The sequence below is a fragment of the Alligator mississippiensis genome, chromosome 5 (genome assembly GCF_030867095.1).
Source record: "Alligator mississippiensis isolate rAllMis1 chromosome 5, rAllMis1, whole genome shotgun sequence".
NCBI classification, from domain to species: domain Eukaryota; kingdom Metazoa; phylum Chordata; order Crocodylia; family Alligatoridae; genus Alligator; species Alligator mississippiensis.
The window spans coordinates 23937774-23963196 of record NC_081828.1 but is presented as its reverse complement, the minus strand read 5'-3'; the positions used below and the strand labels follow the sequence as shown (position 1 = coordinate 23963196).

At 41.7% G+C, this 25423-nt stretch overlaps 2 protein-coding genes across 16 annotated transcripts in view; one reads left to right on the top strand and one right to left on the bottom strand.

The window, feature by feature from the left end:
* DNAJB4 (DnaJ heat shock protein family (Hsp40) member B4) overlaps nt 1-7332 on the bottom strand; it is a 39259-nt gene extending 31927 nt beyond the window's left edge. The window contains exon 1 of one of the 4 annotated variants that reach the window (XM_019489087.2): nt 7254-7332. The gene's annotated coding sequence lies outside the window, so the exon portion shown is untranslated. Of the gene's footprint in view, nt 1-5913; nt 6574-7105; nt 7222-7253 lie in introns of those variants that run through there. The other 3 variants (XM_014593837.3, XM_059727983.1, XM_019489088.2) reach the window with 3 other exon arrangements.
* Nucleotides 7333-7503: 171 nt separating this feature from the next.
* Nucleotides 7504-25423, top strand: part of FUBP1 (far upstream element binding protein 1) — a 32359-nt gene continuing 14439 nt past the window's right edge. For 5 of the 12 annotated variants that reach the window (XR_002090779.2, XR_002090777.2, XR_002090778.2 and 2 more), the window contains exons 1-17: nt 7504-7697; nt 8579-8669; nt 9688-9750; nt 10517-10555; nt 11224-11263; nt 11903-11952; nt 12051-12122; nt 12372-12429; nt 18336-18498; nt 18581-18679; nt 18785-18886; nt 19544-19646; nt 19739-19839; nt 21083-21224; nt 22849-23009; nt 24498-24652; nt 24746-24825. Coding sequence is in view for 8 of the 12 variants with exons in the window: in XM_014593827.3 (XP_014449313.1) it covers nt 7584-7697; nt 8579-8669; nt 9688-9750; nt 10517-10555; nt 11224-11263; nt 11903-11952; nt 12051-12122; nt 12372-12429; nt 18336-18498; nt 18581-18679; nt 18785-18886; nt 19544-19646; nt 19739-19839; nt 21083-21224; nt 22849-23009; nt 24498-24652; nt 24746-24825 (1633 nt within the window). In the remaining 4 variants the exon portion in view is untranslated. Of the gene's footprint in view, nt 7698-7736; nt 7899-8578; nt 8670-9687; nt 9751-10516; nt 10556-11223; nt 11264-11902; nt 11953-12050; nt 12123-12371; nt 12430-18335; nt 18499-18580; nt 18680-18784; nt 18887-19543; nt 19647-19738; nt 19840-21082; nt 21225-22848; nt 23010-24497; nt 24653-24745; nt 24826-25423 lie in introns of those variants that run through there. The other 7 variants (XM_059727971.1, XM_019489085.2, XM_014593831.3 and 4 more) reach the window with 4 other exon arrangements.

Here is a 25423-nt window from a genome sequence, read left to right as displayed (position 1 = left end):
CCCATTTCGACATTCAAACAAGGGTTTCGTCTTTATGACAGTCGATACTGTGTGCAGCTTGTAAGTAGTGGAAGGGGAGGGGGAAGGCAAGGGGTATGGGGGGAGCTCCCCACCCCCCATGGTGAGGGAGGAACTAGGGCTGGGGCAAGCGTTGCCCAGCCAGGGCCAGTGGGCATGGGGGGCAGTGGCTCCTGCCGCTGCATGCTGCTCATTTGGCAGCTCGACCGGTAGTTCCTGCCGCTAGTCCAGGAGGACATGTGGGGGGCAGCATGTGCTCCTGGATCTGCATGGAGTGGGGAAGCCGGGTCTGGGGCCACCCCAGGCTGTGCTCTGGGCGGGTGGTGGGGGCTACAGCAAATTTTTGGGTGGCTGCAGTTGCCCCGCCTTGATCTGGGGACACATGCCCCTACCCCATGCCCTCCTGCCACTCACCCAGCCAGGGTAGGATGGGCACAGGGCAGAGCTGCTGCACTGCTTCCAGACAAGCAGTGCACAGCAGCGGGAGCTGCCCCATAACTTCCTGTGCTTCCTGGACGAGCTATGGCTTTGAGGGCATGGAGGGGCATGTGCCCCTGGGTCAGGGTGGGGCAGGCAGTGGACTGGGAGTTAAGGGGAGGGCTTCAGCCACCCAAAAACTTGCCATAGGCCCCACTACCTTGTTGGAGCACAGCCCGGTGCAGCTGTGGCCCTGCCCACCCCATCCTGCACAGATCCAAGGGCACATGCCCACCCCCCCCACCACACCCTCCCGGACCAGTGGCAGAAGCAGCAGCAGAAACCACTTGTCAAGCCACCAGACAAGCAACATGCAGGAGTGGGAGCCACCACCCCTTCTCTCCCAACACCCATCTGGCCCTGGCTGGGCAGCACTTGCCCCAACCCCACCCTCACCATTGGGGGTGTTGATCTGCCACCCCAAGCTCCTTTCCTTCCTCCTCCCCTTCCACCACTTATCAGCTGCACGCAGTATCGAAACCAATCCCCCATTTGTAACACTGTTCCTATGGGAAAACTGGTTCCAAGTTGCGATGTTTCGACTTAAGACACGGTTTTCAGGAATCAACTGTGTCATAAGTCTGAGGACTGACTGTAGTGGTAATAACCAAAAAGATGTTACGTACGATGAGTGATGGTCATGTGACCAGACTCTGGAATAGACTCCTAGGGGGGTGCTGCAGGCACCTGCCCTGGAGATCTTCAAAAGGAGACTGGATGCACACCTTGCTGGGGTTATTCAACCCCAGCAGTCGTTTCTGCCCAGAGCAATGGGGCTGGACCCTTCCAGCCCTAAACTTCTGTGAATCTGTATAAAATCATACCATTAAGAAGTACTGAATAAGACATTTTATTGACTGATGGGATGTGATGAGGCTGTTAAGAGTTGTGGCACAACTTGAAGGAAATGGAATACTAACTGTAAAAACTGAATAGCATCCTTCCTCTAGCACACAAATGCTTTATCAGGTTTCATATTTCTCATACCTAATTGAATATCACAAATATGCAATAAATACTACTGTAAAGAGAAAAATACATTGGCCCTCTGACCTAATTAAGAACTGTTAAGCAAACAGAAATTGTTATGAGAAAATAAAATATGCTGCACAACGTGCTGCAGATCAGAGATAAAAATCATCACGTGGAGTGGGAGAAATACTTATACATTTCCTATCTACATTCCATTTGGTAGTAGTCAGTATTTTCTGAACTCACTTCAGGAATTTTAACAAGATTCCAGAAAAAAAAAAAAAAGATTCGTTCCTAAAGAAAACTGAAAAGATGTTCAGAGTTGCACTAAAAAGCACGAGACTGGTTCTATACTACAGTTTAGGTTTTATTTACCATTAGATTAGAATAAAAACAAAGGATATTAACTCTTTACCAAATAAGGAACAGCAAAAATTTCTGCTGTGAACACGCGACTACTGTGCTTACATAAAGTAGATAGATGCCTGTACTAGATATTTTTCCAGAGAACTTCTGTCCAAATCCTACCCACACACTGCTCTGACTCATGCAGCAAGATTCATATTTAAGGCTGAAGTACGGATAGCATAAAATTTAAATGGTAAAAACAAATCAACATTAAAAACAATATGTGGAGGAGTGTAATCTGGTTGTTAATTAATCCCATCAGTGTGGGATGAAGACCTGATGTGCCTGAAGACACATCGTGGTGTTTGAGGGGAACCCCAGTATAGCCCTGCTGGTGTACACTGTAGCCAGGGCTTCAGAGCAATATGATTTATTATCTGGCCAGCGGACTCCTCACGGGGCCAGAAGTTTGGCAGTGGAGGAACAGTAGCAGCCCCCCAGCTCTGGGAGCCATGGCAATTAAGTGTTGCCACCACGCCCCCATCACCAAATGTCTAGACCTTTGGGGAGCCTTGTTTCTCACACAACACACACACCAACTTCTACCAGCTGGTTTTGGGGAAAAGGTGAGGGTTATACATGACAATAGGTGCCTTATAAAAATATGAGACGTGTAAAAAGATATTGAAGGAATAGCTAAGCAATTATTTTAAATAGCTTGTTCTGTTCTTCAGTCTTCTAACAGTTACTTACAGGAGGTTTCCATTTTTTCATATCACAGTAAACTGAGAAACTGCTTATTGTTATTCCACAAAAGCAAACTTAGGAACACCGTGTACTCTAATACAAGATGCCACACCACTGTCTCTAATATTAGACAGTATGCACTGGATACCTCAAGCCATAATCAGGTATCACTTCTCTCAGGCATTTGGAAACAAGGAAATTAAATTATTTGTGATCCATCCAGGATCACAAATGGATTAGTGATACATATTAGGCTATGATAAAGGGTGTGGGGCATTTCCTTCATCAAATGTTTATATCCACTTTATATAGTCCAAGTAGGATTACGTCAGCACTCTAGGCAGCACGTTCAGTATGCTAAAGTTCTATGAGGAGATCGGAAACAACTCCCCTCTATGCCCGAATTCTTCATTCCTTTGACCTGCCAATGTATTGGCAAATAATTTAGAATTAGCTTAGGTTTGTCTACATGAAATGAAGTGTTGATATAATTCTCTACTTGCACTTGAAATATACAGTCATTTTTCAATCTGGCAAATTTTGCAGAAATTAAATTTTAAACCCTACACAAGCAACCAATTATCGAGAACAACGCAGCATCTCTACTGCAACCATGCCCCCTCAAAAAAAAAAAAAAAAAAATTCTGGAGGGGGGCAGGTGGATGGGGGATGCTGCTTTGTTCTGTTACCTCTAATATCCTCATGGAACTTAAGCATACTGTGCACGTTAAATGTTTTTCCCATTTTTTTTATATTTTTATTTATTTATATGGTTAATCACTGGAAAAGCCACAGATATTGGAGCAGAAGCAATCACTGTAGCATAACCTTTGTGTACTGATGAGTTTTTGATTTATACTGAAAAGAAGAGATTATGTTTATTTCAGAATTTTCCATTATATTAGGGATTATTTCCATACATACATACATATTATGCTTTTACCACCTGGTTTGTTTGTTTTTTAATTAAACTGCCTCCAGGAAGATTTTGATACATAAATTATACATCTGGTACAAAACTGAAAAGAAACCTGGGCTCAAAAATCGAGAGATCAGTTTCTAAAAAGAAATGAAATTTACTAAAAATACGCAACCTGTAGAAGTTTACGTGCAGGTAGTCTGAGGTAGACTAGATAGGGATTATTCTGCCTGGACTATGCAGGTAACCCAAATGACTACAAAGTCCCTTCCATCCATATTTTTCTATGGTTTAAAAAGCAAAGTAAAATTCTCTACAATCAATGTTAGGCTGGTTGTTTGATATCTGAAAGATTGTCAGAAGTGCTGTAGAACTACTTTTTGCCATCAGTTTCATAGATGTTAGGGTCGGAAGGGACCTCAATAGATCATCGAGTCCGACCCCCTGCATAGGCAGGAAAGAGTGCTGGGTCTACATGACCCCAGCTAGATGCCTATCTCTTTTGAAGACCCCAGGGTAGGGGAGAGCACCACCTCCCTTGGGAGCCTGTTCCAGACCTTGGCCACTCAAACTGTGAAGAAGTTCTCCCTAATGTCCAATCTAAATCTGCTCTCTGCTAGCTTGTAGCCATTATTTCTTGTAACCCCTGGGGGTGCCTTGGTGAATAAATCCTCACCAATTCCCTTCTGTGCCCCCGTGATGAAATTATAGGCAGTCACAAGGTCACCTCTCAACCTTCTCTTGCGGGAGAGTTCTTAGAGGGAGACACTTATCACTACAATGCATAAGTAATAATCACAGGAAATGCAAATAACCTTCAAGGCAATCACACAAGGTATTTCTCTTTTGACAGCTCCTTATCTATTTCTGAATATTTCTTATTGTAGGTTTTGCCACCTTCTTTGCCATAGTTTTCAGTGCAAACCAACTGTGTATCTTGTTTACGATAGTATTTTTAATGTTATTAATACATAACGCATGAGAGAAGGAATTCGTAGTTCACACTGTTGATTTGTTTGTCTGCAAACAAGTCCCAGTTGCAAGAGAAGGAATAATCCCTTGAGAGCTATCATCTCAACAAAAATGGCATTTAATAAACAGATTAATGTGGAAGAGAAGCACTAGCAGGGATGTTAAAAGGAATCTGGGAAAAAGATCTCTATGCTAGAACCTATCAAGGGAAGTATAGATGAAAGCCACTAGTGACAAAGAAAGTGGTAAAAGGGGAAAAGGTCATTGGATCAGGCTGAGAAGTTCAGAGAGGGGAGGAAAAAAAAATACGGCTGAAATATTAAGTAAGAATGCCTCTGCAATTTTCTTGATCTTATGTATCTGAAAAGGCTGCAAAGGAAAATAACTGTTGCCCCAATTCTCAGGACTCAGAATAAATCTTCTATTCTTTATTCAAAAACCTGTACAGCCAGACACACATGAAAAACCTTATATTAGAAGGGGAATTGCTTTGCTCTCCTAAAGGAATGCATCAACATAAGGTATCAATGTGGAATACCAGACAGGGGCTAGTAACATATTAAAAACCTGACATTGGTGTTAAGGAACCTACCTGGAGAATAGGTTTATCCAGTACCCATGCCAAAAATAAGAACAGAATAGGCAGTGATACCATTGCCTCAAGATTCCTCTTATAATTCCAGGCATTTATACATCCCTTTTCATCAGCAGATCTCAAATAACTTTACAAAAAGGATCATTATCCCTTTTCATAGGTAAGAAAATTGAGGAATAGAGATAGTGGTATAAGGAAGAGAATCTAGGTTTTCCAAGTCTCAGTCCGGTACTCTAGCCATTAGACCACCCTTAACTGGTTTTAACATTCAAATGTGTGGGCATCTGATAACTTCTGAACTTGCACTTTCAACTCACCCAGCACCCCAGGCCAGGTCTGGGTGCAACAGTGGTGGGATAAGCAGTGGCAGTCATGGTGGTTAACGCAACCATTGGTCATCCCCAACTGTCAACGTGTGCCCCCAAAGGATACCCCAGGTTGCAGTAGCAGGCAACACCCAGTCACCCCCAGGCTGGATGCTGCTGTTCCATAGTCCAGATCAGACCCATGAGCTATACATTTTGCTACTAACTACATAAACTTCTTTTCACTTGCCAGAACAAGAAACAAGATGTTCTATTTTTTTAATAATTTAATCCAAAACATTTAGCCAAAAACCTTTTAATGTTAACAACTTTTTAACACTGCGTTTAGGTAAATTTTGAAATGAAAATCCTGTTTTGAAGAAAAGCTAAGTACTTTGCTGCAGAAATAGAAAAATGAAATAGTTTTGGGTAAAAAAGACAAAGTTTCAGATTGCTTTCCCTCCACCAAACAATCTCAGAAGCTTACAAAACGTTCCAGTTGAACACAAATAAGCGGTTTTAGCAAGAAACTTTTTTAGGTGAAATTCAGCTTTACTTACCAGCAGATGTTACGCCGAATACAAGCAGAGACCTTTGAATGTTGTAGTAATTAAAAATTTAGTCTTAGGCATCACATTTAAATAAGTTTCCTATTCTAATTGCTTTGAAATTAGAAGGCAGAGAGGCCAATATGGAAACGTCTCTTTCCTCCTCCCTGGAGTGTAGTTAATTAGTAAGTGTATTTAGGAAGAAACTCACTCCTCCACACACCCGCCCTGCCCCCCATAAAGAAAGAATGGTTCTCTTCATCATCTGATCCTCCTCTGTGGAATTACAAAAAGCCTGTCACTTTCAGTACACATTTTTCATTTTCTCTTCAGTTACATGGTTACTACAACAGAGAGGAAAAGTACATTGGACACAGGAAGATCATGGGAAGTTTAGCTTGTAAGGGTGCAGACAGAAGTGCAGCTCCCCACTGTAACTCAGAGGGGAAGGAAGCACTTTAAATGACCTGCTGGACCAAACAGAAGTTCACTGTTGGTTTCAGGAGGAGGGCAATCTAATACCAGGCTGACACCTGCAGCCGGTTTCCCCTAGCAACAGCCCCTCCTCTCTCCCAGCCTGCCTGTTTCAGAAAGGGAGAGCTGAAGGCCACTTTCTATGGGCTCCTGAGCCCACTCTGGAGTGGGGGGGGGGCGTGACTTAGAGCCCCACCACTTTGTGTGGGGGGGGGGCTCCAATACACCAACCTCACCCTCCAGCGGGGGCTGAACCCCCCAAACTCCCTCTGGTCCCTTCCCCCTCCCATTCTGAAGACAGCTGGAGGCTAGCAGGCGGCACAAGCAGAGGTTACAGAAGATGCTCAATTTTGAAACACCTTCATCTGACCCCCCCATGCGATGAGGGGCTCCGATTTTCACCTGATCGGCCATTTTTGAAGCTGTCTGCAGCCGTGCACTTGTATTGTCATGGCTGTCAACTGCTTTCTGGGGCCAGAGCAGGCGAAAGCTGTCACTTCTGTCTGCACCCAAGACAGGGCTAGAGCCCGCAGCACTGAGCTGAGCTGAGCCCCCCCCACCAATGCCCGCGGGGCAGTCATCGCGCCCGAGACACCAGAGCCCCGGTCCCGGCAACAGCGCGGGGACGGGACGGGACGGGACGGGACGGGACGCGGGGGCGGTGCCTATACGGGGCACGCGGCAGCAGGATAGATGAACGCCCGCCCGCCCCGCCCCGCCGGGCACCGACCTCCGCCCCCGCCGCTTCGCTCAGCTGAACCCGCCTAGGCCGGTTCCTCGGGTCCACCCCGCTGTCAGCGGCTCCGCGCATGCGCTTCAGCTCCAGCGGTCCACAGCACCGCACGTCTATGCACCAGTCTCGCGAGATTCCCCCTCACCGACAGATTCCCGCCCCTTGGCCGCGGAGCATTCTTCGATCCCGTCTCTCGGCGCAAATCTCGCGAGGCTGTTCTTCTCATTCCCATTCCGGGCCTCTTGAAGGACGTCTCCAGATCAGACCCTGAGGAAGCTACGCGAGACTTCCTCTCCCGGCTCACGAACCGCTAGGAAATCTCGCCCTACCCCTCCGGGGGTCTCGCGAGGTTACTTCTCCCCCTCCCCCCCCCGAACACGATGCCGCGCAGGAATGTGAAAGGCTCCCGCCCGCCGCCATTTTCTTTCTTTCTTGGCAGGCAGCGAGCGGGGCAGGAAGCGGAGGCCGAGCGGCCATGGCGGACTATTCCACGGTGCCCCCTCCCGCTTCGGGCGCGCCCGGGGGAGGCGGTGGCGGAGGCGGAGGGGTCAACGATGCCTTTAAAGACGCGCTGCAGCGGGCGAGGCAGGTGCGTAACGGGGCGGCGGCCTGTGGGCAGCGCCGGCCCCGCGGCTCTGGGGCCTGCCGGCGGCCGCCGACCAGGCCGCGCAGCCCGAGCGCAGCACGGGGCCCGCTCCCCTCTCTCCCCGCGATGCGGACGGGGGCCCGCGGCTGCCGCAAGCGGGCGCGGGCCGGGGCTGGGCCCGGGCGCCCTCCCCTGCAGGCGCGGGTGAGTCTCGTCGCTTCCCCACACGAGCAGCGGGGGGAGGGGGGGTTTGCCTCGGCCTTCCCCGCTTGGTGCTGGGGCCGCGCGAAGCGGCGCCTGGAGGCGCTTCCCGCCTTGGTGGCGGGCCCGGGCATGGCCTCGAGCGGGCGTTTTGCGCCTTGCACGTTGGGTCGCTTTCCCCCTTGCCACCGTGCAGGGCGCGGGGGGACGAGCGGGGCGGAGCAAGCAAGGGCCTTATTGGCTTGTGTTTTAAATCTGCTGTGGATGTGGGGAGGAGGAAAGCAACGTGATCCAGGGGTGGGGGGCAGACTGGCTTAGCAGCAGGCTCCCTGGGAGAGCCCTCGGTGTCTGGTGTAAGGTGCGGTGTCACGCAGGTTTTGTGCAGTAGTAGATGCAGTACTGTTCTTCTCCACGTTGCGGGTGTAGCACCCTCCTGTTTGCACCACAGACCTTTAAAGGCATTTGTTAAAGTCGTTATTTGCTGGAGTGCTCTCCAAGGTGACCACTTCCAGCTTTTGTTTTCCCATTCCTCTCACATGAGAGGCTTGGGTTTTTTTAAATGCGTTCTTTGAAACCATGAGTAGTTTCAAGTAAAATCAGGACTCGCGTTTCTGATATGTTACGGGTAAAATGGGTATCCCCTGTAGTCTGTTGCTACATGACTTTTTTTTCTTTTTATTTAGATTGCAGCAAAAATTGGTGGAGACGCAGGGACCTCAATGAACTCGAACGACTACGGTTATGGAGGACAAAAAAGACCTCTTGAGGATGGAGGTACGTGTCAATACGTGGAATTGTCACCATATAACGTCGCTTTGTTCAGTGCTGCAGCGCTGGATTACAGCTCCTAGGTTAAATTTCCCAGGTTGTACCGTGGTTTGATCACTCTTACAAGTTGCATGTTTTTATTTCAATGGGGATTTTTGTTTAGAAGATAGTATGTGGTGTAGCTGGTCACTTCAAAGTCTGTATAAGCATATTTTGCAGCTTAATTTTTTCCAAATTAACTACAGTAACGGAACAGAAATTATGTGGGCAAAATATGTAAAAACAAATTGTCAGCAAGTGCCTGTATCTAGGTGTGTTGTCAAAGTCTTTTGCTCGCTGTATAAGACTGGCAGTAGTTTGCAAATTTTGTTAATGTAGAAGGAGATCGCCTTTCAAACCTACATTGGCTTTAATCTCTAATTTAACGTTGCCTAGGGAGAATTAGTGCAGCAGTTTTTAATTATTTCTGTATAAAGGTATAGGGGACTTACTTTCCTGAAACATCCAGAAATTTTAAAAACTTCTGTTTGTTAGACTTCAGGAAAGCTTCTGTTTGAAATATTTAACTTGTGAATGTTGATGATATCCTGTTGTAATAAGTTTTTAATTTTTTTGACTCGTCTTACCTGTTACAGTAATGTTTTTACCTGTAATGATGGGTTTTTGGTTTTTTTTTTTTGCTGTCTTTTTTTGTTGTTGTTGTTCCTTAGTAAACTAGTAGTGTGAACTTAACAGGGTTTGATTCATAATACACACACTCTCTCTCTGTCACACACACACACACACAATTCTTACTAAAATGAAAGGAGACATTTTGAATTTGGAAGTGCTGAAATATGTTCTAGGTCTTGTGTATGAGCTCTGACTTTATTCCATTAAGAGGACTGTGACTCGATCTACAGGACTTTGTCCTGTAATAATGTGGGATTTTTCCTATTATAATAGTGAGGTTTTTGATTTTCAGAAATGAGCTAATGATGCTTCAGATGATGTATGTAATGTATTCTTTTTATTTTATGTGTAGATGGCTCTTGGACAAGTCTGAGCAGTACAGCACACTGGGAGGGAATGCCCTCTCCTTTTAAAGGCAGGAATTTTTATTTATTACCTGTGTTTAGTATGTAAACATAAAATAAACTAGTGGATCTTTTTAAACAGGTGACACAAATACATCTTGGATCATGTCTGAGGTGTTCTTGTGCATAATTAATAGTTTCTTCATATGAATTTGAATATGGGGTGGGAAGGAAGCATCTGCATCTTTTCAGATACAGGTTAACTATGCTTTTTTTTTTATACCTTTATTTGTACAGAAAGGTTTAGGACAGTAGTGATGTAGTTGCTTTCTTTTAGCTTTTTTTTTCTTATTTAAGCATTTGTTCTCAAACACCTGATATTGGAACAGGAATGTCATACCATAGTTCAGACTGAGATTACCTTGCATTGTTGCATCTTACATTTGATGTTCTATTTAGATTTGTGGTTCTTTTGGTTTTTACTGTAGAAGCATCATTAGCTTGAGCAGTCAGTTATCAGTAACAGAGCAGTTTTAGTTAACTGTCAGTAATTGAGGATACGTTAAAAATCTACAGCGTGTTCTAAAAATTGTCTTTACTAGGCCAGTGAACAGATACATGGTAATGCCAAACTACTTTTCAATTATGCTAACCGAATGCTGAGTTCTCATAAGATTCTTTTTTTTTATTCAGATGATCTGCTCCCTGAAATTCCAGGGGGGGAAAGAGAGATTAAAATACACTGGAAAATTACAGTTCACACTGAAGGGACAGCCATTAGTTTGAAAGGTTTTTTATTTTAAAAAATGAAAAAATAAAAACATCTTAATTTTACAGATCAACCAGATGCTAAGAAAGTTGCACCTCAGAATGATTGTAAGTGGGTTTTTTATTATTATTTTGTATGATTAAAATGTAAACAAGTGTTACTCTGAAAATGTTTACAGTTTGGCATAGTATTCTGATAGATAATGTTTGAACCAGTGAGATCAAGGTGACATGAGAGAGTCTTAGTTTCTTGAATCATTTTCCTTCGTATGGCTAGGGCAAGCAACAGCAGAGAAGGTGCAGGTTAATTAAAGTTGTATGTTGAGGTTTGATGGCCAGCTAAGTAGATTGCTTCAATCCCTTCATGATATAGATGCAAGTTCAGGACAGGAGTTTGAAGTTGGCTTACTGATAGCACCTCTCTGCATGTGCAGTTCAGTGAGTCCTTGATGCCCCACTTGTTCAGTAAATAGGCACACCTTCCCTGTCCTGTATGAATGCGGTTCAGTGTGGTTCAATATTTACATTGGTTACGTTAGTTTCTTGAATAAAAATGAGCGTTATCTAGCAAAATGTGTTGTTCCCTTATATTCTGCAAGAGAGTTGAGTCAGTTAATACTCATTAGCTTTCTACCTTTTTGCAACATTTCTGTAAATCCTAGCTTTGTTGTATATAGCTACAGATAGTTTGCTTATGAGTGGATTGCTTCGGTTTAATTATCAAATGTTTTGCCATTATCTATGACTTAGACTTAAAAACGTGTGTTTCTTTGTAGCTTTTGGAACCCAGATGCCACCAATGCATCAACAGCAAAGGTTGGAGCTATAAACATTTTCTGATTTTGGTTTTTGCTTCATTTGCTTTTGGGTTTTTAGTGTTTTTGTTTTTAGTCTTGATGCTCTTTTACGAAACATCTTCTGAAAGTTTTCCCAAGTTAACTGTGTTTGAAAAATGAATAGCTGAGCGCCAAATTTAAGTGCATCGGATACCATTTTGTTGGCTATTATTTATTTATATATTTGTTTATTTATTTTTTGGGTGTGTGCATGTCATGTGCTACACTTAGAACTGTGTGGGAAGACCAAACTATCAGTATTTTTTTTTCATCTGTAGACTATCCAGTAAACAAACAGCCCCCTCATCCCTGCAATCATTGATTTTCATTTTGCTTTGTAGAACTAGATTGTGCTTTTGCCTCTATTTATATTGAAGGGCTTTTAGGTTAAAAGTGACAAACTTCTTAATGTAAAAATGTGTGCACTGGGCTATCGTTAAAGTTAGGCAGCACTAAGTAGGTTTCTCAAAAGACATTGTGAGAGAGTTCTGTAAGTGTATCTTCATTGGCAATGGTTTAAAGGTAGTCAGTCTGTCTTGACAGATGAAATAATACTCTGAATTGAAAACCAGTTCAGCATTCTTAGCAAATGTTTTCTGTTGCATTTCATCTTGTTCAGATCTGTAATGACAGAGGAGTACAAGGTTCCAGATGGAATGGTTGGATTCAGTAAGTAACATAAGAATAATAACACTTCAATTGACATCTTAAAAATATTGTTGGAACTAATTATATGCATTTTTTTCTATTACTTTTCTCCTCCAAAGTAATCGGCAGAGGAGGAGAACAGATCTCGCGCATACAGCAAGAATCTGGATGTAAAATACAGATAGCTCCTGGTAATTATTTTCTTTGAGGTTTATTCATTCCGAAGGGGTAGGTTTAAAATATGAGTTGATGCTTTTCGGTTAAATATCTTGGATTAAAGCATATTTTATCCACATGTGCAAAACAGTCCTAAACCTTGTGAGGAAGTGACTGTATTTGAAGTGTTAATACTTAGTCCAGCTGATTTTTTTTTTTTTATTGATTATTTTTCAGTTCAATAGGATTATTAATTAAGTTTTTTTATTTTACAAACATTTTAGATAGTGGTGGCCTGCCTGAAAGATCTTGTATGTTAACTGGAACACCTGAATCTGTCCAGTAAGTAAAATAAACATCTATTATATTTTAAGGTCTAAACATACAAGTATATTCTGTGAATTCTGTTTAGTGATGGGAAAATAGAAACATTCAACTGGTTCTGTGTGTTAAGGAAAATATCACTATATGCATTAAAGTAGTTCCTGGTTCCACAATTAGCTCTAGAAGCATAGTTTAACAGGGTCAAGGCATAAATTTCTTAAAACAGAACTACAAATTGATCTCTGTCAATAGGTGATAACACTTAACTTCAGCAAGGCTTTAGTCTTCCGCAGCATTCTCGCAAGCAAGCTAAGGAAGTACGGGTTGGTTGGATGAATGGACTGTAAGGTTGGATAGAAGACTGGCTCAATCATTGGGCTCAGAAGGTAGTAGTCAGTAGCTTGATGTCTAATATGCAGTTGATATCGAGTGAAGTGTCCCAGGAGTCTGTCCTGCAGCTGGGTTTATTCAGTATTTTCATCAATGATCTGGAAGATGGCCTAAAGTGCACCCTCAGCAAGTTCGCAGATGCCACCAAGTTGTTGGGAGTAGTAGATATGCTAGAGGGTAGGAATAGGATTCAGAGAGACCTCAACGAATTGGAGGATTGGACCAATAAAATCTCATCAGGATTAAAGGATAAGTGCAGAACAATCCCAGGCACCAGTACAAGCTGGGGACCAATTGGCTAAGCAACAGCTCTGCAGAAAAGGACAATAAACTGAATATGAACCAACAGTGTGCCATTGCTGTGAAGAAGGATACCAGCATACTGGGCTGCGTTAGTAGGAGTGTTGCTATCAGATTGAAGACAGTTATTCTTCCCCTCTGTTCAGACTGGTGAGGCCACATCTGGAGTACTGTGTTCAGTTTTGGGCCCCCTGCTATGGAAAGGATGTAGGCAAATTGGAGAGAGTCCAGTGGAGGGCAGCAAAAATGGTTAGGAGACTGGGGCACATGATTTATGAAGAGAGGCTGAGGGAACTCAGCTTATTTAGTTTGGAGAAGAGAAGATCAAGAGGGGATTTAATAGCAGCCTTCAACTAGCTAAAGCGTGGTTACAAGAAGGATGGTGCTAAACTTTTCAGTGGTGGCAAATGACAGAACAAGGATCAATGGTCTCGAGCTGTAGCAAGGGAAGTTTAAGTTAGATATTAGGAAAAACTTTCCCACTAGGAGGGTAGTAAAACACTGGAACAGGTTACCCAGAGAGACTGTGCATTCTCTATCCTTGGAGGTTTTTAAGACATGGCTTGGATGATCTAGTTGGGGGTGGTCCTGCTTTTGAGCAGGGGGTTGGACTAGATGACCTCCTGAGGTTGGTCCCTTTCAACCCTAAGTTTCTGTGATTATACAGCTGATCCATTTTCATTTGGTGTTGATCCATCTGTGCACTAGTTTCACAATGAGAACAATCTATTATGGTGATGCCTTTACATTTGGCAGGGGAGAGGGAAGTTAGTATGTGCTGAATACAATAACTTTGTGAAGTCTTGCTCTGTTGTGGGGATTCTGTAGGGTTTGGTGCTATTTGTAACTAGTTACCTTGGTATTTTTCTTCTGCAATTAAAGTAACAGTAAGTGGAGTTTAAGAGTCTATTGTTCGGACTTAGTTTTGTTTATAGTATTCCATCAAGCAAAAAAATTGGAAGAAAGCCCAGTCAGAATTTTTAAAAAGCCGTATTGTGTCCTGTGCCCATCTTGGGCAGCTTAAGAATAGCTTCTTGATGCATGAATTAATTGATCCTTGCTGAACTGACTGAACACTCAAGCTACCTGGACATGAACTTCATGAATTTTTGTACTGAGTTCACAAGAGTTTTAAAACAATTCTGATGGATTTTAATAGTTCTGATACTTGTCTGTGTAAAAATAAATAGACAATAAATCATGCATTATTTGACCCATTAGCTGAAATCCTATGTAGAGAATAGGGGTGTACCAATAGAGGATTTTGGGGGGAATATCAATAGGTAATATTAAAGGAAACATATCAGCCGATACTGTTCCAGTTTCTAATATAGCTGCCTCAAGCTGGTAAGTCTGGTGTGATGGAAGGGGAGTGGTGAAGGGGCAGATCAACACCCCTCATGGTGAGGGAGAGGGCAGACACTGCCCAGGCAGGGGGTGGAGCCATGGCTTGTGGAGGCAGCTCCCACAGCTGCTTGCACCCCAGAAAGGCATGGTGGGGGGTCACGTATCGCCAGATGTGTGGGGTGGGATTTAGCTTCTCGGAGGGGGCTGGGCTCAGAGCGGGTGCCGTCATCGCTTAGAGGATGCTGCATCCACCCCAAATTTTGTTGCTGCTCCGCTACCAGTGCTGCAGCCTCCCTGCGCAGCCCTAGCTCTTCCCAGCGTGTTAGTGGAGGCGGGGCATTGAGCCAAGGCTGTGGCTGGTGCCAGGAGTGGAGCAGTGGCAAAATTTGGGGTGGATGCGGAATCCTCCCAGTGCCTGCTCTGAGCCCAGCCCCCACCGAGAAGAGCCCTGTGAGGGCGGCAGCAGCGCTGGGAGGGAGGGGATTTGGGGGGGGGGGGCTACAGCAAATGTTGGGGTGGCTGCAGGACACCCCCCCCATAGACCCCTCTGTCTGCACCCCTAGTAATAAACTTTCAAAATTAGCATTTTACTAGCTTTAACATGAATATTGAAAATTTACAGGCTATCTTTTGGTTTATCTCCAGCTCAGCATAGAGTGGTAAGGGAAAAAGAACTGTGCTTGAGTGTTTCTGCACAGAACCTAGATGGGAGGGGATGGCTACTAAATTTCTGGTTTTAGTTCTTTGTAAGGTTTTGTGTTTTTGTTTTTAAGTGTAAGCTTAATTCTGAGTTTCATTGCTCATTACATATTGGTTAATTCCTCGTTAGGATTTGTATTTTCACATTACTTTCATTTTATTTTTATTTTATTTTTCTACCTTGTGGGTCTCTCCTTTGTGTTGGTTCTCTCTTGATGCTTTCCTGTGGTGCATATGTAGGCCCTGGAGTTTCAGCTTGCCATAGTTAAACCTGCTTTCTTATCAAACTCAGCTCCTTATCCATTGTCTGCAAGTTATAATACACTTCTGGAAGATAAGTGATATAAAAATAGACGACATAAGAAGGCATGCTGATGTGCATAAGGAAGTGTTTAGTGTCAGATACGTATCGATAAACTACAAACCCGGAGACCCATGGATTTTATAGACAACCAGTGAGAAAAGCTGGTGGCTGATCAGAAGGGTCACGGTGGTGTTGCTCTTAATGGCCGAGAGAACATGGGAAAAACAAGGTTTTTGGTTTTTTGGGTAATATCATTTATTGGGCCAGCTTTAAAGTTTAGTGAAATGTTGGATAAGCTTTTGGGCATACTTTTTCATGTTTGGGAAAGAAGTAGTTACAGTTTAAGCCATGGGTATCAAACAGGGTCCATGGGCTAGATCTAGCCTGTGGGTTGATGGTAGTCCTGGTCCCACATGCTGCACAGAATACAGGGGTGGTCCAGGATGCGCACTGCATGTGATGCCCTGTTGGGCTGGCCGTGTGTGCTGGCTCTGGGACGGTGCTGGAATCAGTGTTCAGAGCCAGTTTTACCCTGCATGCAGCACCTAACATTTGCTGGGCTTGGAGCTTGCTGACATGCAGCATCTGGGACAGTCATGGGGAGCAGTGCATGGGCTGGATGTGGCACTGCACATGGTGGCCAGATCAATTCTCTGTGCTGTCTGCAGCATCGGGTCCAGCCTGTGTTCCACAGGCAGTGCAGGTCCTGTGTCAGCTTTGCACAGTAGGCACAGTGAGCCCCAAGGTAGCTTAACCCAGTGAGCCACACAAGTTTGATATCTCTCCCAACCATAAAGTTGGTCCAATAAAAGATGCTACCGAACAGAACTTGCTGATCAGTAGGACTGAGAGTATATAATGCAAGTGAGAAGACATTCGGTAGAACCTTGTACCGAACTAGCCACGGCTAACGTTCACCTCCCCTTCCACTTTAGCTATTCAAGCAGATGATGCTGCCACCACAATATTCTGGAGCCTGGGTTCATAAGCTTATTTTCAACCATTCTTGATCCAGCTGCTCCAAAAACACGTACGTTTGGAGAAAAGGTCTCCCTCTCTATACCTTTTCAAACACAGCAGCCCCATACTTTTCTTTCCATACTACTAAACCACCAAGTACTATTAGAGGAGTAACTTTGAACATATGGTCATAGGGTCATAGGAAACGGGGCAAAATGGAGAGAGGAAAAGTGGGGTATGCTTAAGGTGTGTTTAGAGGTAACAAAAGAGAAGAAAAGATTTAAAAGAAAAAGGTGGGAGGGTAAAGCTTATGTAGTTGTAAAGATCTTAGGTTGACTTTATTTGGTGAAATTAAATGCTATTTAAAGCATATTTTACAAACATCTATACTTTCTTTAAATAAACTTTGCTCTTGATCTATTTAAAGGTACAGTATAACCTCATAAATCCACAAACCTCCTGATGTGGAGGGAGAAGCTTGCATGTGGTGGGTGCTACTGCCATCTACCACCCTGTGCCACCACTCTGCATGTGGCTGCTGCTCTGGGACCAGCTGCCACTACTCCCTGATGAAGTGTATTTTTAAAAAGTGCTGGATTTTTGAGAATTTCGGAATTTTGAAAACCAGATTTATGAGGTTATACTGCAATTCAGCTGTTGCTCCAGATTGAGATTGATAGCCCTTGAACAGGAAAGCATGTATCCATTCTGTTTAAACAGTGGTTGGAGCCTTCACTGATACTTGATTCACAAATAACAGATTTGCAGCATGATACCAGCTTCATTTGCACCTTCACCTGAAGTCTTACTAGTCGCATGGGCCTCTTGCTGCACTTTGTTCTGCTTGTAGTCATCCCTGAAAAGCATCTGAAAGCTTCAGTTTATAATGAAGTAGTAACCTGTTATTCCCAAGTAGAGCAAGTGTTGATTTACTCCAGTTTTCTCTTAATACCCGTTGTTTCCAGTTTAACTGAATTCTTTTCTTGTATATCCATAATTGCTTCTTTTCTCCTCCTCCTCCGTCAACAGTTCACCAGCCTTTTTGTCCTGTTGGCTTTGTAATTGATTTATTCAGTTTTATTTACCAGTTCTGATGATGATAGTTTTTACATCTTTAAAAACTACATACTTTTTCTTCTCCACTAAATGAAACCCTTTGTTATCATATTTTTGTTTTTTGGGACAGGAAATGCGTGTTTACTTGCTTGTTCAAACTTTGCATATATTATGGTGAACTTTTAATCCAGAAATTCCTGAAAAGTTGCAGTAACAGTACTGGAAAAAGTAATCCTTCTTGTTTGGTCAAGTGCCCATTCCTATCCCAGTGTGTTGTTGTATAAGCTAAGATCGAATTCCTTTGTTCCAAATTTTTTAAGGCATTCTAGCGATCTAAGATGCTTAGGAAATGGGTGTTCTCAGTTTCTAAATAAATTCATCCTTAGTGCCTTCCCAGGAAAAAAACCTCCTGGATCCTTCTTTGTTGTCTTGTTATAATTAGTTGGATGAGTGACTATTTTATGTTTATTCTTGATAGTTTGTTGTGGCTGTTAAATTGTATATTGTTTTAATTACATGGTGATGATGGTGTATTAAAAATCTTGGATGAATCTTGGACATTTGAAAGTTCACTTTTTCATGGTGGCTCTTGTGGGTCAATGTCTATGCTATTTTCCCATCCTTCTGAAAATTCTTTAAAAATAAATCTGCCACAATCATATTTCTTTTAGTACTACACTCAGTGTTATGATATCTGATGTAGTGTAACAGAAGGCAGACTGACAAAGTATCTTACAGAATTTGACAAATATACTCTTCTGATATCTATCTGTATGTGTGGACTTAAAAATAAGAAATGGTTTTATGCAGCTTTTTCCAAATGGAACAAGTTGCTATTCATAACAGTAGTGCATGTGTCTCTTCACAGGTCTGCAAAGAGATTACTTGATCAGATAGTTGAAAAGGGAAGACCTGCACCTGGCTTTCATCATGGTGATGGACCTGGAAATGCAGTGCAAGAAATTATGATTCCAGCCAGTAAGGCAGGGTTAGTTATTGGAAAAGGTGGAGAGACAATTAAGCAACTTCAGGTATGTTTTAAACATTTGAGAGTTAATATTTCCTGTCAGACTTTGGAATTCTGCAGAAACTTATATTTATGTTGTCAAACAGGAACGAGCAGGAGTCAAAATGGTCATGATTCAAGATGGGCCGCAGAACACTGGCGCGGACAAGCCTCTTAGGATAACAGGAGACCCATACAAAGTTCAAGTAAGATTGAAGTGTTCAGGTCTTCCTTTTTAATTTTTTTTAATGTGCATCAAAATAATGTTATAGAATCTAAACTTTTTTTTGTTTTGTGGGGTTTCTTTTTAGCAAGCCAAGGAAATGGTGTTGGAGCTAATTCGCGACCAAGGTGGCTTTAGAGAGGTGCGCAACGAATATGGGTCAAGAATAGGAGGAAATGAAGGGATAGACGTAAGCATGGTTGAAATTTGCTCACTGTATTTTGAAACTTTTTAATACCAAAAGGTAGTTAATAGTAATAATAACTTTTAACTAGTGTTTATGGCATGTAAGTTTGACTTGTTCACCACTGAAATACTGCCATCTCTTAGATGCAGTATTTCAGCAGCCATTTTGGGTTAATAAACACTATAAACCCAGTTACTGCTGGTTGGGTGGGTTTTCTATATTTTCAGGAAGGTGCAGATACATTTTCCAGTTAAAATGTAGGGTGAAGGGTATAGTTTTACAAGTTGGGAATTGCTCAGCTCACACAGGTGTATGGTAAATGATGATAAATTATGGAAGGGGCCCATGTACAAATGTAATTTGATGTGACTGTTGTAGACCTTTAACAATTTGCTTGGGCATTAACTCGAAGAAAGTGTCTTCTCCTGAGTTTCTGCCATCATTGCAACCTCTGGTGTCTAGAAACTTTAGTTTTTCACACTCTTATGGTTACTGGCTAGATTTGTAACTCTTTTAGATCACAGATGTGACAGAATAACAGACCAAAGTAATAACGTCGATGGCCACAGTTTAGTCTTTTGTTACCCATATGTTATTCTGGATTTTCATAAAAACACTTACCATCAACATCTTGAAATAGCGTAGTATATTCTGTTTCAGGTTCCAATACCGCGATTTGCTGTAGGTATAGTAATTGGAAGAAATGGAGAGATGATCAAAAAAATACAGAATGATGCTGGTGTTAGGATCCAGTTCAAACCAGGTAAGTAATGTGCATAAAAAGGGTAGATCGGTAGCTTTGTTTATCAGTAGAATATGGCTTAAGCTTATCAAAATATAATGTTCTTATTCCAGATGATGGAACAACTCCAGATAGAATAGCCCAAATCACAGGGCCTCCAGACAGATGCCAGCATGCTGCAGAAATTATAACAGATCTCCTTCGCAGTGTTCAGGTAAAGTCCTTGTCAGTGTTTGATTCTAGCTGTTTTAGTGTAGTGTTTAATCTTGCAGTGATTACTTCATCATACCCTTTAACCAAGCATTGATTCAGATTCCCAGCATTGAATCTGATGTAATCAAGCAGTCTTCACATTTGCTGTCTTGTGGACCTGCTTTATACTTTTTATTTTTCCAGTAAAAATCAATGGTTTTGATCCAGAGCACCTTTAGTGCTTCGGCTGTTAACTGCTACATTTTTAATACACAAGAGATGTGATCCTGTGCTAATTTTTCTAACTGAGATACTGTAATTAACACAGCTTTTTCCTTTATGTGCATGCATGTGCTTTTCCTCTCACCTTTTTAAATTGTGTGTTCTTACCTAGATGCTACTACTTTACACTAGGGGTGTGCAAAACGGGCCCTGTTCAATTTGGACTTGGCCTGAATCAGGGTCAGTGATTTGATTTGTTGATTCGGATCACTGTCTCTGATTCAATTTGGCAGAATCTGAAGATTTGATGCCGATTCAGAGAATCGGCGATTCATATGTAGACACAGCTTTAAATGTTTTTTCCACATACGTCGAGGTACCGGCACAGTGCAATGCTGGGGCGGATGGAACATCCGGGGAGGGGAGAGTTCCATGTGCTCATCAGTGGACCAGAAGTCTGCTGGGGGGGGGGGCACCCAGCACCTCCCCAGCTTTGCGATCGGCCACAGGGGGACCCAGGTTGCCCCTCCCAGACCTAGGAGGTGCAGGGCGAACTTGGAAGTGGACCAGAAGTGCTTCTGGTCCACTTCTGGGTCTGCTGGTGAGCCCTCCGTGCTTCTGTGGGATGCTCCATGCACCCCAGCATCGCCGTGTTCACAAGCCACCTGCTACCTAGAGGTATGTAGAAAAAATATTTAAAGATGTGTCTATGTCCGAATCTTTATGAATCAGTTTGGAGGGTTCTAATTTGGTTCCGAGAGATTAAAGGGTCTTCTGATTCAGAGATTCAGCCACTGAATCGGGCTGAATTGAATCGGGGACCAAAGCTTCTTAATATTCTGTTAACTATAGAAAATGCTATTTTGTATATGACAGTTAATTAAAACTTTTCTTTTACTTGTATTAAACTGATGCTCTTTATTTTGTCATAGGCATTATATTCTAGGAAGCTAGCTGCTAGCACTGCACTGAATGATGTAGTAACTTCTAGTATTGTGTGCTAACATGTGCCTTTCCCTTCCCGCTTCCCTGTCTCCCCTTAGGCTGGTAATCCTGGAGGACCAGGACCAGGTGGTCGTGGAAGGGGTAGAGGCCAAGGCAACTGGAACATGGGGCCTCCTGGTGGATTACAGGAATTCAATTTTATTGTACCCACTGGAAAAACTGGATTAATCATTGGCAAAGGCAATGCATTTTATATATTAACTAGAAATCATTTCTTGTGTTGATAACTGCATCATAGAGATTTTTAGAGAGCTCTTAGTGAAAATTGCAGTCGTGTCTACTTTAGTTTGTGTGCTCTCATTTTGTCATTGTTGAATAATTTAACATTAATGTTCTTTTTCTTGTAGGAAATAATACTTGTTTGTAGTAACCAGAGAGGTCAATAATCTTGACAAAATTTCTAAACACGTTTAGCCTTAAGTGCATTTCCCTTAATTAATGGCTGTGAAATAATGTCATGTTGCTCATCTAGTGAATTCTTCCAGTTTGTGCAAATGTAACTTGCGTGCATTCAATATTGACTTGTTAATTTAGTCTTATCATGCTTAATTATATCATAGATCCTTAATTTTGCAAAAATGGTTTCCACATTTTTCAGCAAAGATGTAATGTAGTAAATAGTACTAAGATTTTGCTCTCTACAAAAAGTTACACATTTCATAGAATATTATGGTTAAATTTAAGCTGCAGCGTGCTGTCAAATGAAACTTAAAAAAATCCTGGTGTTTCTTCTGGACAGTACAAATTTATTAACGTTAATTTCCAGACTTAGTCTGTGTTCTGAAGCTTTCATGCGTCTGAGAACTTTTTACTTAAATGGTTAAAATAACATCAGAGACTACTACAATACTACAAATGAAAAAATCAAGAAATTAATATATACTCCTCTGTCCATTTCTGTCTACGTTGTGTACATGTTGGCCCTTGTAAATAGTTGACTTCAGAGTGACAGAGTTCTACTTGTCATTTTTATTTGTGTATTTTTCACAGCACTTGGACTTTGCTTTTCCATACACCTTGCCAGAAGTCCATCACTAACAGCTGCAAAGCTGAAAACAACAGACACATTCACAGCCTGTTTAATGCTTCAAAATACTGCTGAAGTTCAGGAAAAGCTTATTTTCTAAGTTTTCTGACCTTTTATGCAACTGATAACTAATCAGAAATAACTTTCAGAGAATCACCTTTAAAGTATCATGTTTTCTCTTAAGGAAATCTTCAGCTGAGAACCTGTTCACTTTTAGACATTGTTTGCTCTGTATCACTTCTGATCTTTATGCAGCCAATAACTAAACTTTTCTCCCTTACTCTTTCTGTTGAATACAAACAAAAACCATGTACTGGTTTCTAATTTAACTTAGAGATATTAATGTGCATGTGTATCCTTACATATGGCTTTACATATCCATTGTTGCTCCTGTTTGATTTTTATGTTAGAGTTTAGTGAGTGTTATGCCTGGACATTACAAAAAACAAGAAACACTTTTGAAGTTCTTCATTGATGTATTTTTCAAGTACAGATATTGCCTTGCACTTACTTCCTTCTATTTCATTCATTATATTTATTGGTCTCCACTATTAAGAACACGTCAGTTAGACTGAAAGCAAACATTTAAATATATTTTTTTTAAAATCATGTGCCAGTACAAAATTTTGTAAGAATAGGTAGCTAGCTCATTAACTCTTGTTCACTCGGGTCTTAACTTTTCTAAATTTTTGACCAACTTGCACCTTAGTTCAGGTGTTTTTGTTTTTTTAATTTAATGCAATGTCTTGCCATGAAAGTTGGATATTTTAATTACAGGAGGTGAAACTATCAAAAGCATAAGCCAGCAGTCTGGTGCTAGAATAGAACTTCAGAGAAATCCACCACCAAATGCAGATCCAAACATGAAAATGTTTACTATCCGTGGGACACCACAGCAGATTGATTATGCTCGGCAACTTATAGAAGAAAAAATTGGAGTGAGTATTCTGAGAAGCATCTTAAATTGCTGTGTAAGGCTGTTAACATCTTTATCTTTGTTTTAGCAAGGTACAAGTGAGGGAATACATGAAATTGAACTGAATGGTTGAATCTGTGTACTAGTTCTTTCCACTTGAGTTCCTTTTTTTAGATGTTAACTAGATTGACAGTAATTTAATTACTGTTAATCATTAGTGTCTGAATGTGAAGTCAGATGTAAACATAATCATGAGCCCTAATTTTCATTCTTGATGATCTGAGTGACAAAGAACTGAATAGGAAAGAGATGGAATTACTCTCTTCTGGGTCATGGTTGATATAAATTAAGTAGCATTCACTGTAGCATCCTGTGCTACAATTGTTTTGTGCATAATGTGGAATTTGACAGCCTTGGAGACCAATCTTGGATAGTTTCAAAACTACTAGATTAATTAGATTAATCCAATGTATATATAGTTAAAATCTAAGCTTGATGCACTTTCTGTTGGTCTCATTTCTCGCTGACTTTATTTTTAGCCTATTTGTGGGTCTAAATAGGCAAACAATGAGTATGCTTTGATGAATGCCTTACTGTAGAGAATTATACCAAAACACCCCTTGGTTAAGATCTACTATCTATATATATATCTATAAATTCATTTGAATGTATTGTTCATTTGTGGGAATGTAAAATGATTTTGTTCCCTCCAAAACAAGTATTCTTTCAATTTTTTCTTTTTTTTATTCTAGAGTTAATGGTAATTAGATTGTTGATGAATTATCATGGTTCACTGATCTAAAAACTTGAAAGTTTGCTGTTATGTGGCTAAAAAGAGAGCTTGTCTGAATGGGAATTTCAGTATTCTGGCCCTTGAGAACCAGAAGTACCAAGAAGGCATTAGAGGGAGGATCCATGAGAGAATCTAAAGATGTGGATATATGTAATGATCAGATCATTCCCATATGTCACTAATTTTTTGAACTGGTTTACAATTGTCTGAGAAGTACTGTAGGTCTGACACTGAAAGGGAATTTATTGATTAAAAGGTCACAGCAAAAAGAATGCAGTGAGCCAGTATAATTGTTGCTGCATGCACACCAGAGTGGCCAGTTGCTGGGCGGGGAGGGTGGTAAAGTGACACAGTCTAGGGTTCCAGTTCTTGCCTTGATAATCAATCAGACCCATATTGCAGAACATTTGAACTATGACATCAAACAATTTTGCCATGAACTGGTTCAAATGAATACTTGGTTTTCCAGGTACATGTTTGAACAGGCAGCTTTAAACTGGTTTAACAGGCTTGTTTGCTTCAGGGTTAAACTACATTTAAACTGCTCTCCATATTACGTGTGTTTATGCCTTTTAGGAATCAATTCTTGAAGGAAAAGCCCAGACCTCTGGACAAAAGCTTTTAGCTCATTGTCTATTGGAATCCAGACTTGCGCTCTCAGTATGTGAAAAGATGGGGGTCATTTTTCTTCCTGCCTGCTTCTTTCCTGTTTTATAGGGTCCAGTAAATCCTTTGGGTCCACCTGTTCCTCATGGGCCCCATGGTGTTGTTCCTGGCCCACATGGACCTCCTGGACCGCCAGGTCCTGGCACTCCTATGGGACCTTATAATCCTGCTCCTTATAATCCAGGACCCCCTGGTCCTGCACCCCAGTAAGCATAATTTTAGTTCCATTTTTAAAGTGGGGGAGGGAGTGGAGTCACCCTCAACTTGAATTTCATTGAGCATGGTACTTTGTCTTACAGTGGTCCACCAGCACCATATGCCCCACAAGGGTGGGGTAATGCCTATCCACACTGGCAGCCACCAAACCCACCAGATCCAGGTAAGAAATGCATTTTTTTTTATAAAATATTTTTGCTCAGCTATGCACTTGATGTACATATGTGCTGCTTTAAAAGTGTGTTTACATTTTTTTTATTTATACTGCTAAATCTGAAAACTGCTTCTTGATCATTACTTTGAGAAACTGCATATACATAAAATTCATAAAAATAACTCTTGTAAGTTACTGAAATTCAATTAAAAGAGCAGGAGTGTCTCATTACATCTGTGATTTGCTTTCATTCTTCTAAATGGAAAATCTCAAAATTTACTTGCATTTAAATGAGAGGTTCAACTTTCTCTACTAAGCTTATCTTGTAAAATTGAGTACAGAAAAGCAGATCACTAGTTCAGAGAGCTGAAGTAGCATGTTTGAGGGTTTCCAACAAAGATTTGGTGATTTATATTGATCCCCAAAGCCTTTTCTATCTAGTTTTACTGGCCATGGTGTTTCACTTGGTGGTTTAACTGTATCTTATTTCTAAGTGGTATTGATCCAGGTGAGGATAATGCTCCTTTGAGTCAAAATCTTGGATTTCTCACCATTTTTTCCCCCTTAAAGGATAGCAATACTTAGAAATCCTGGTTTCTGTTAACTA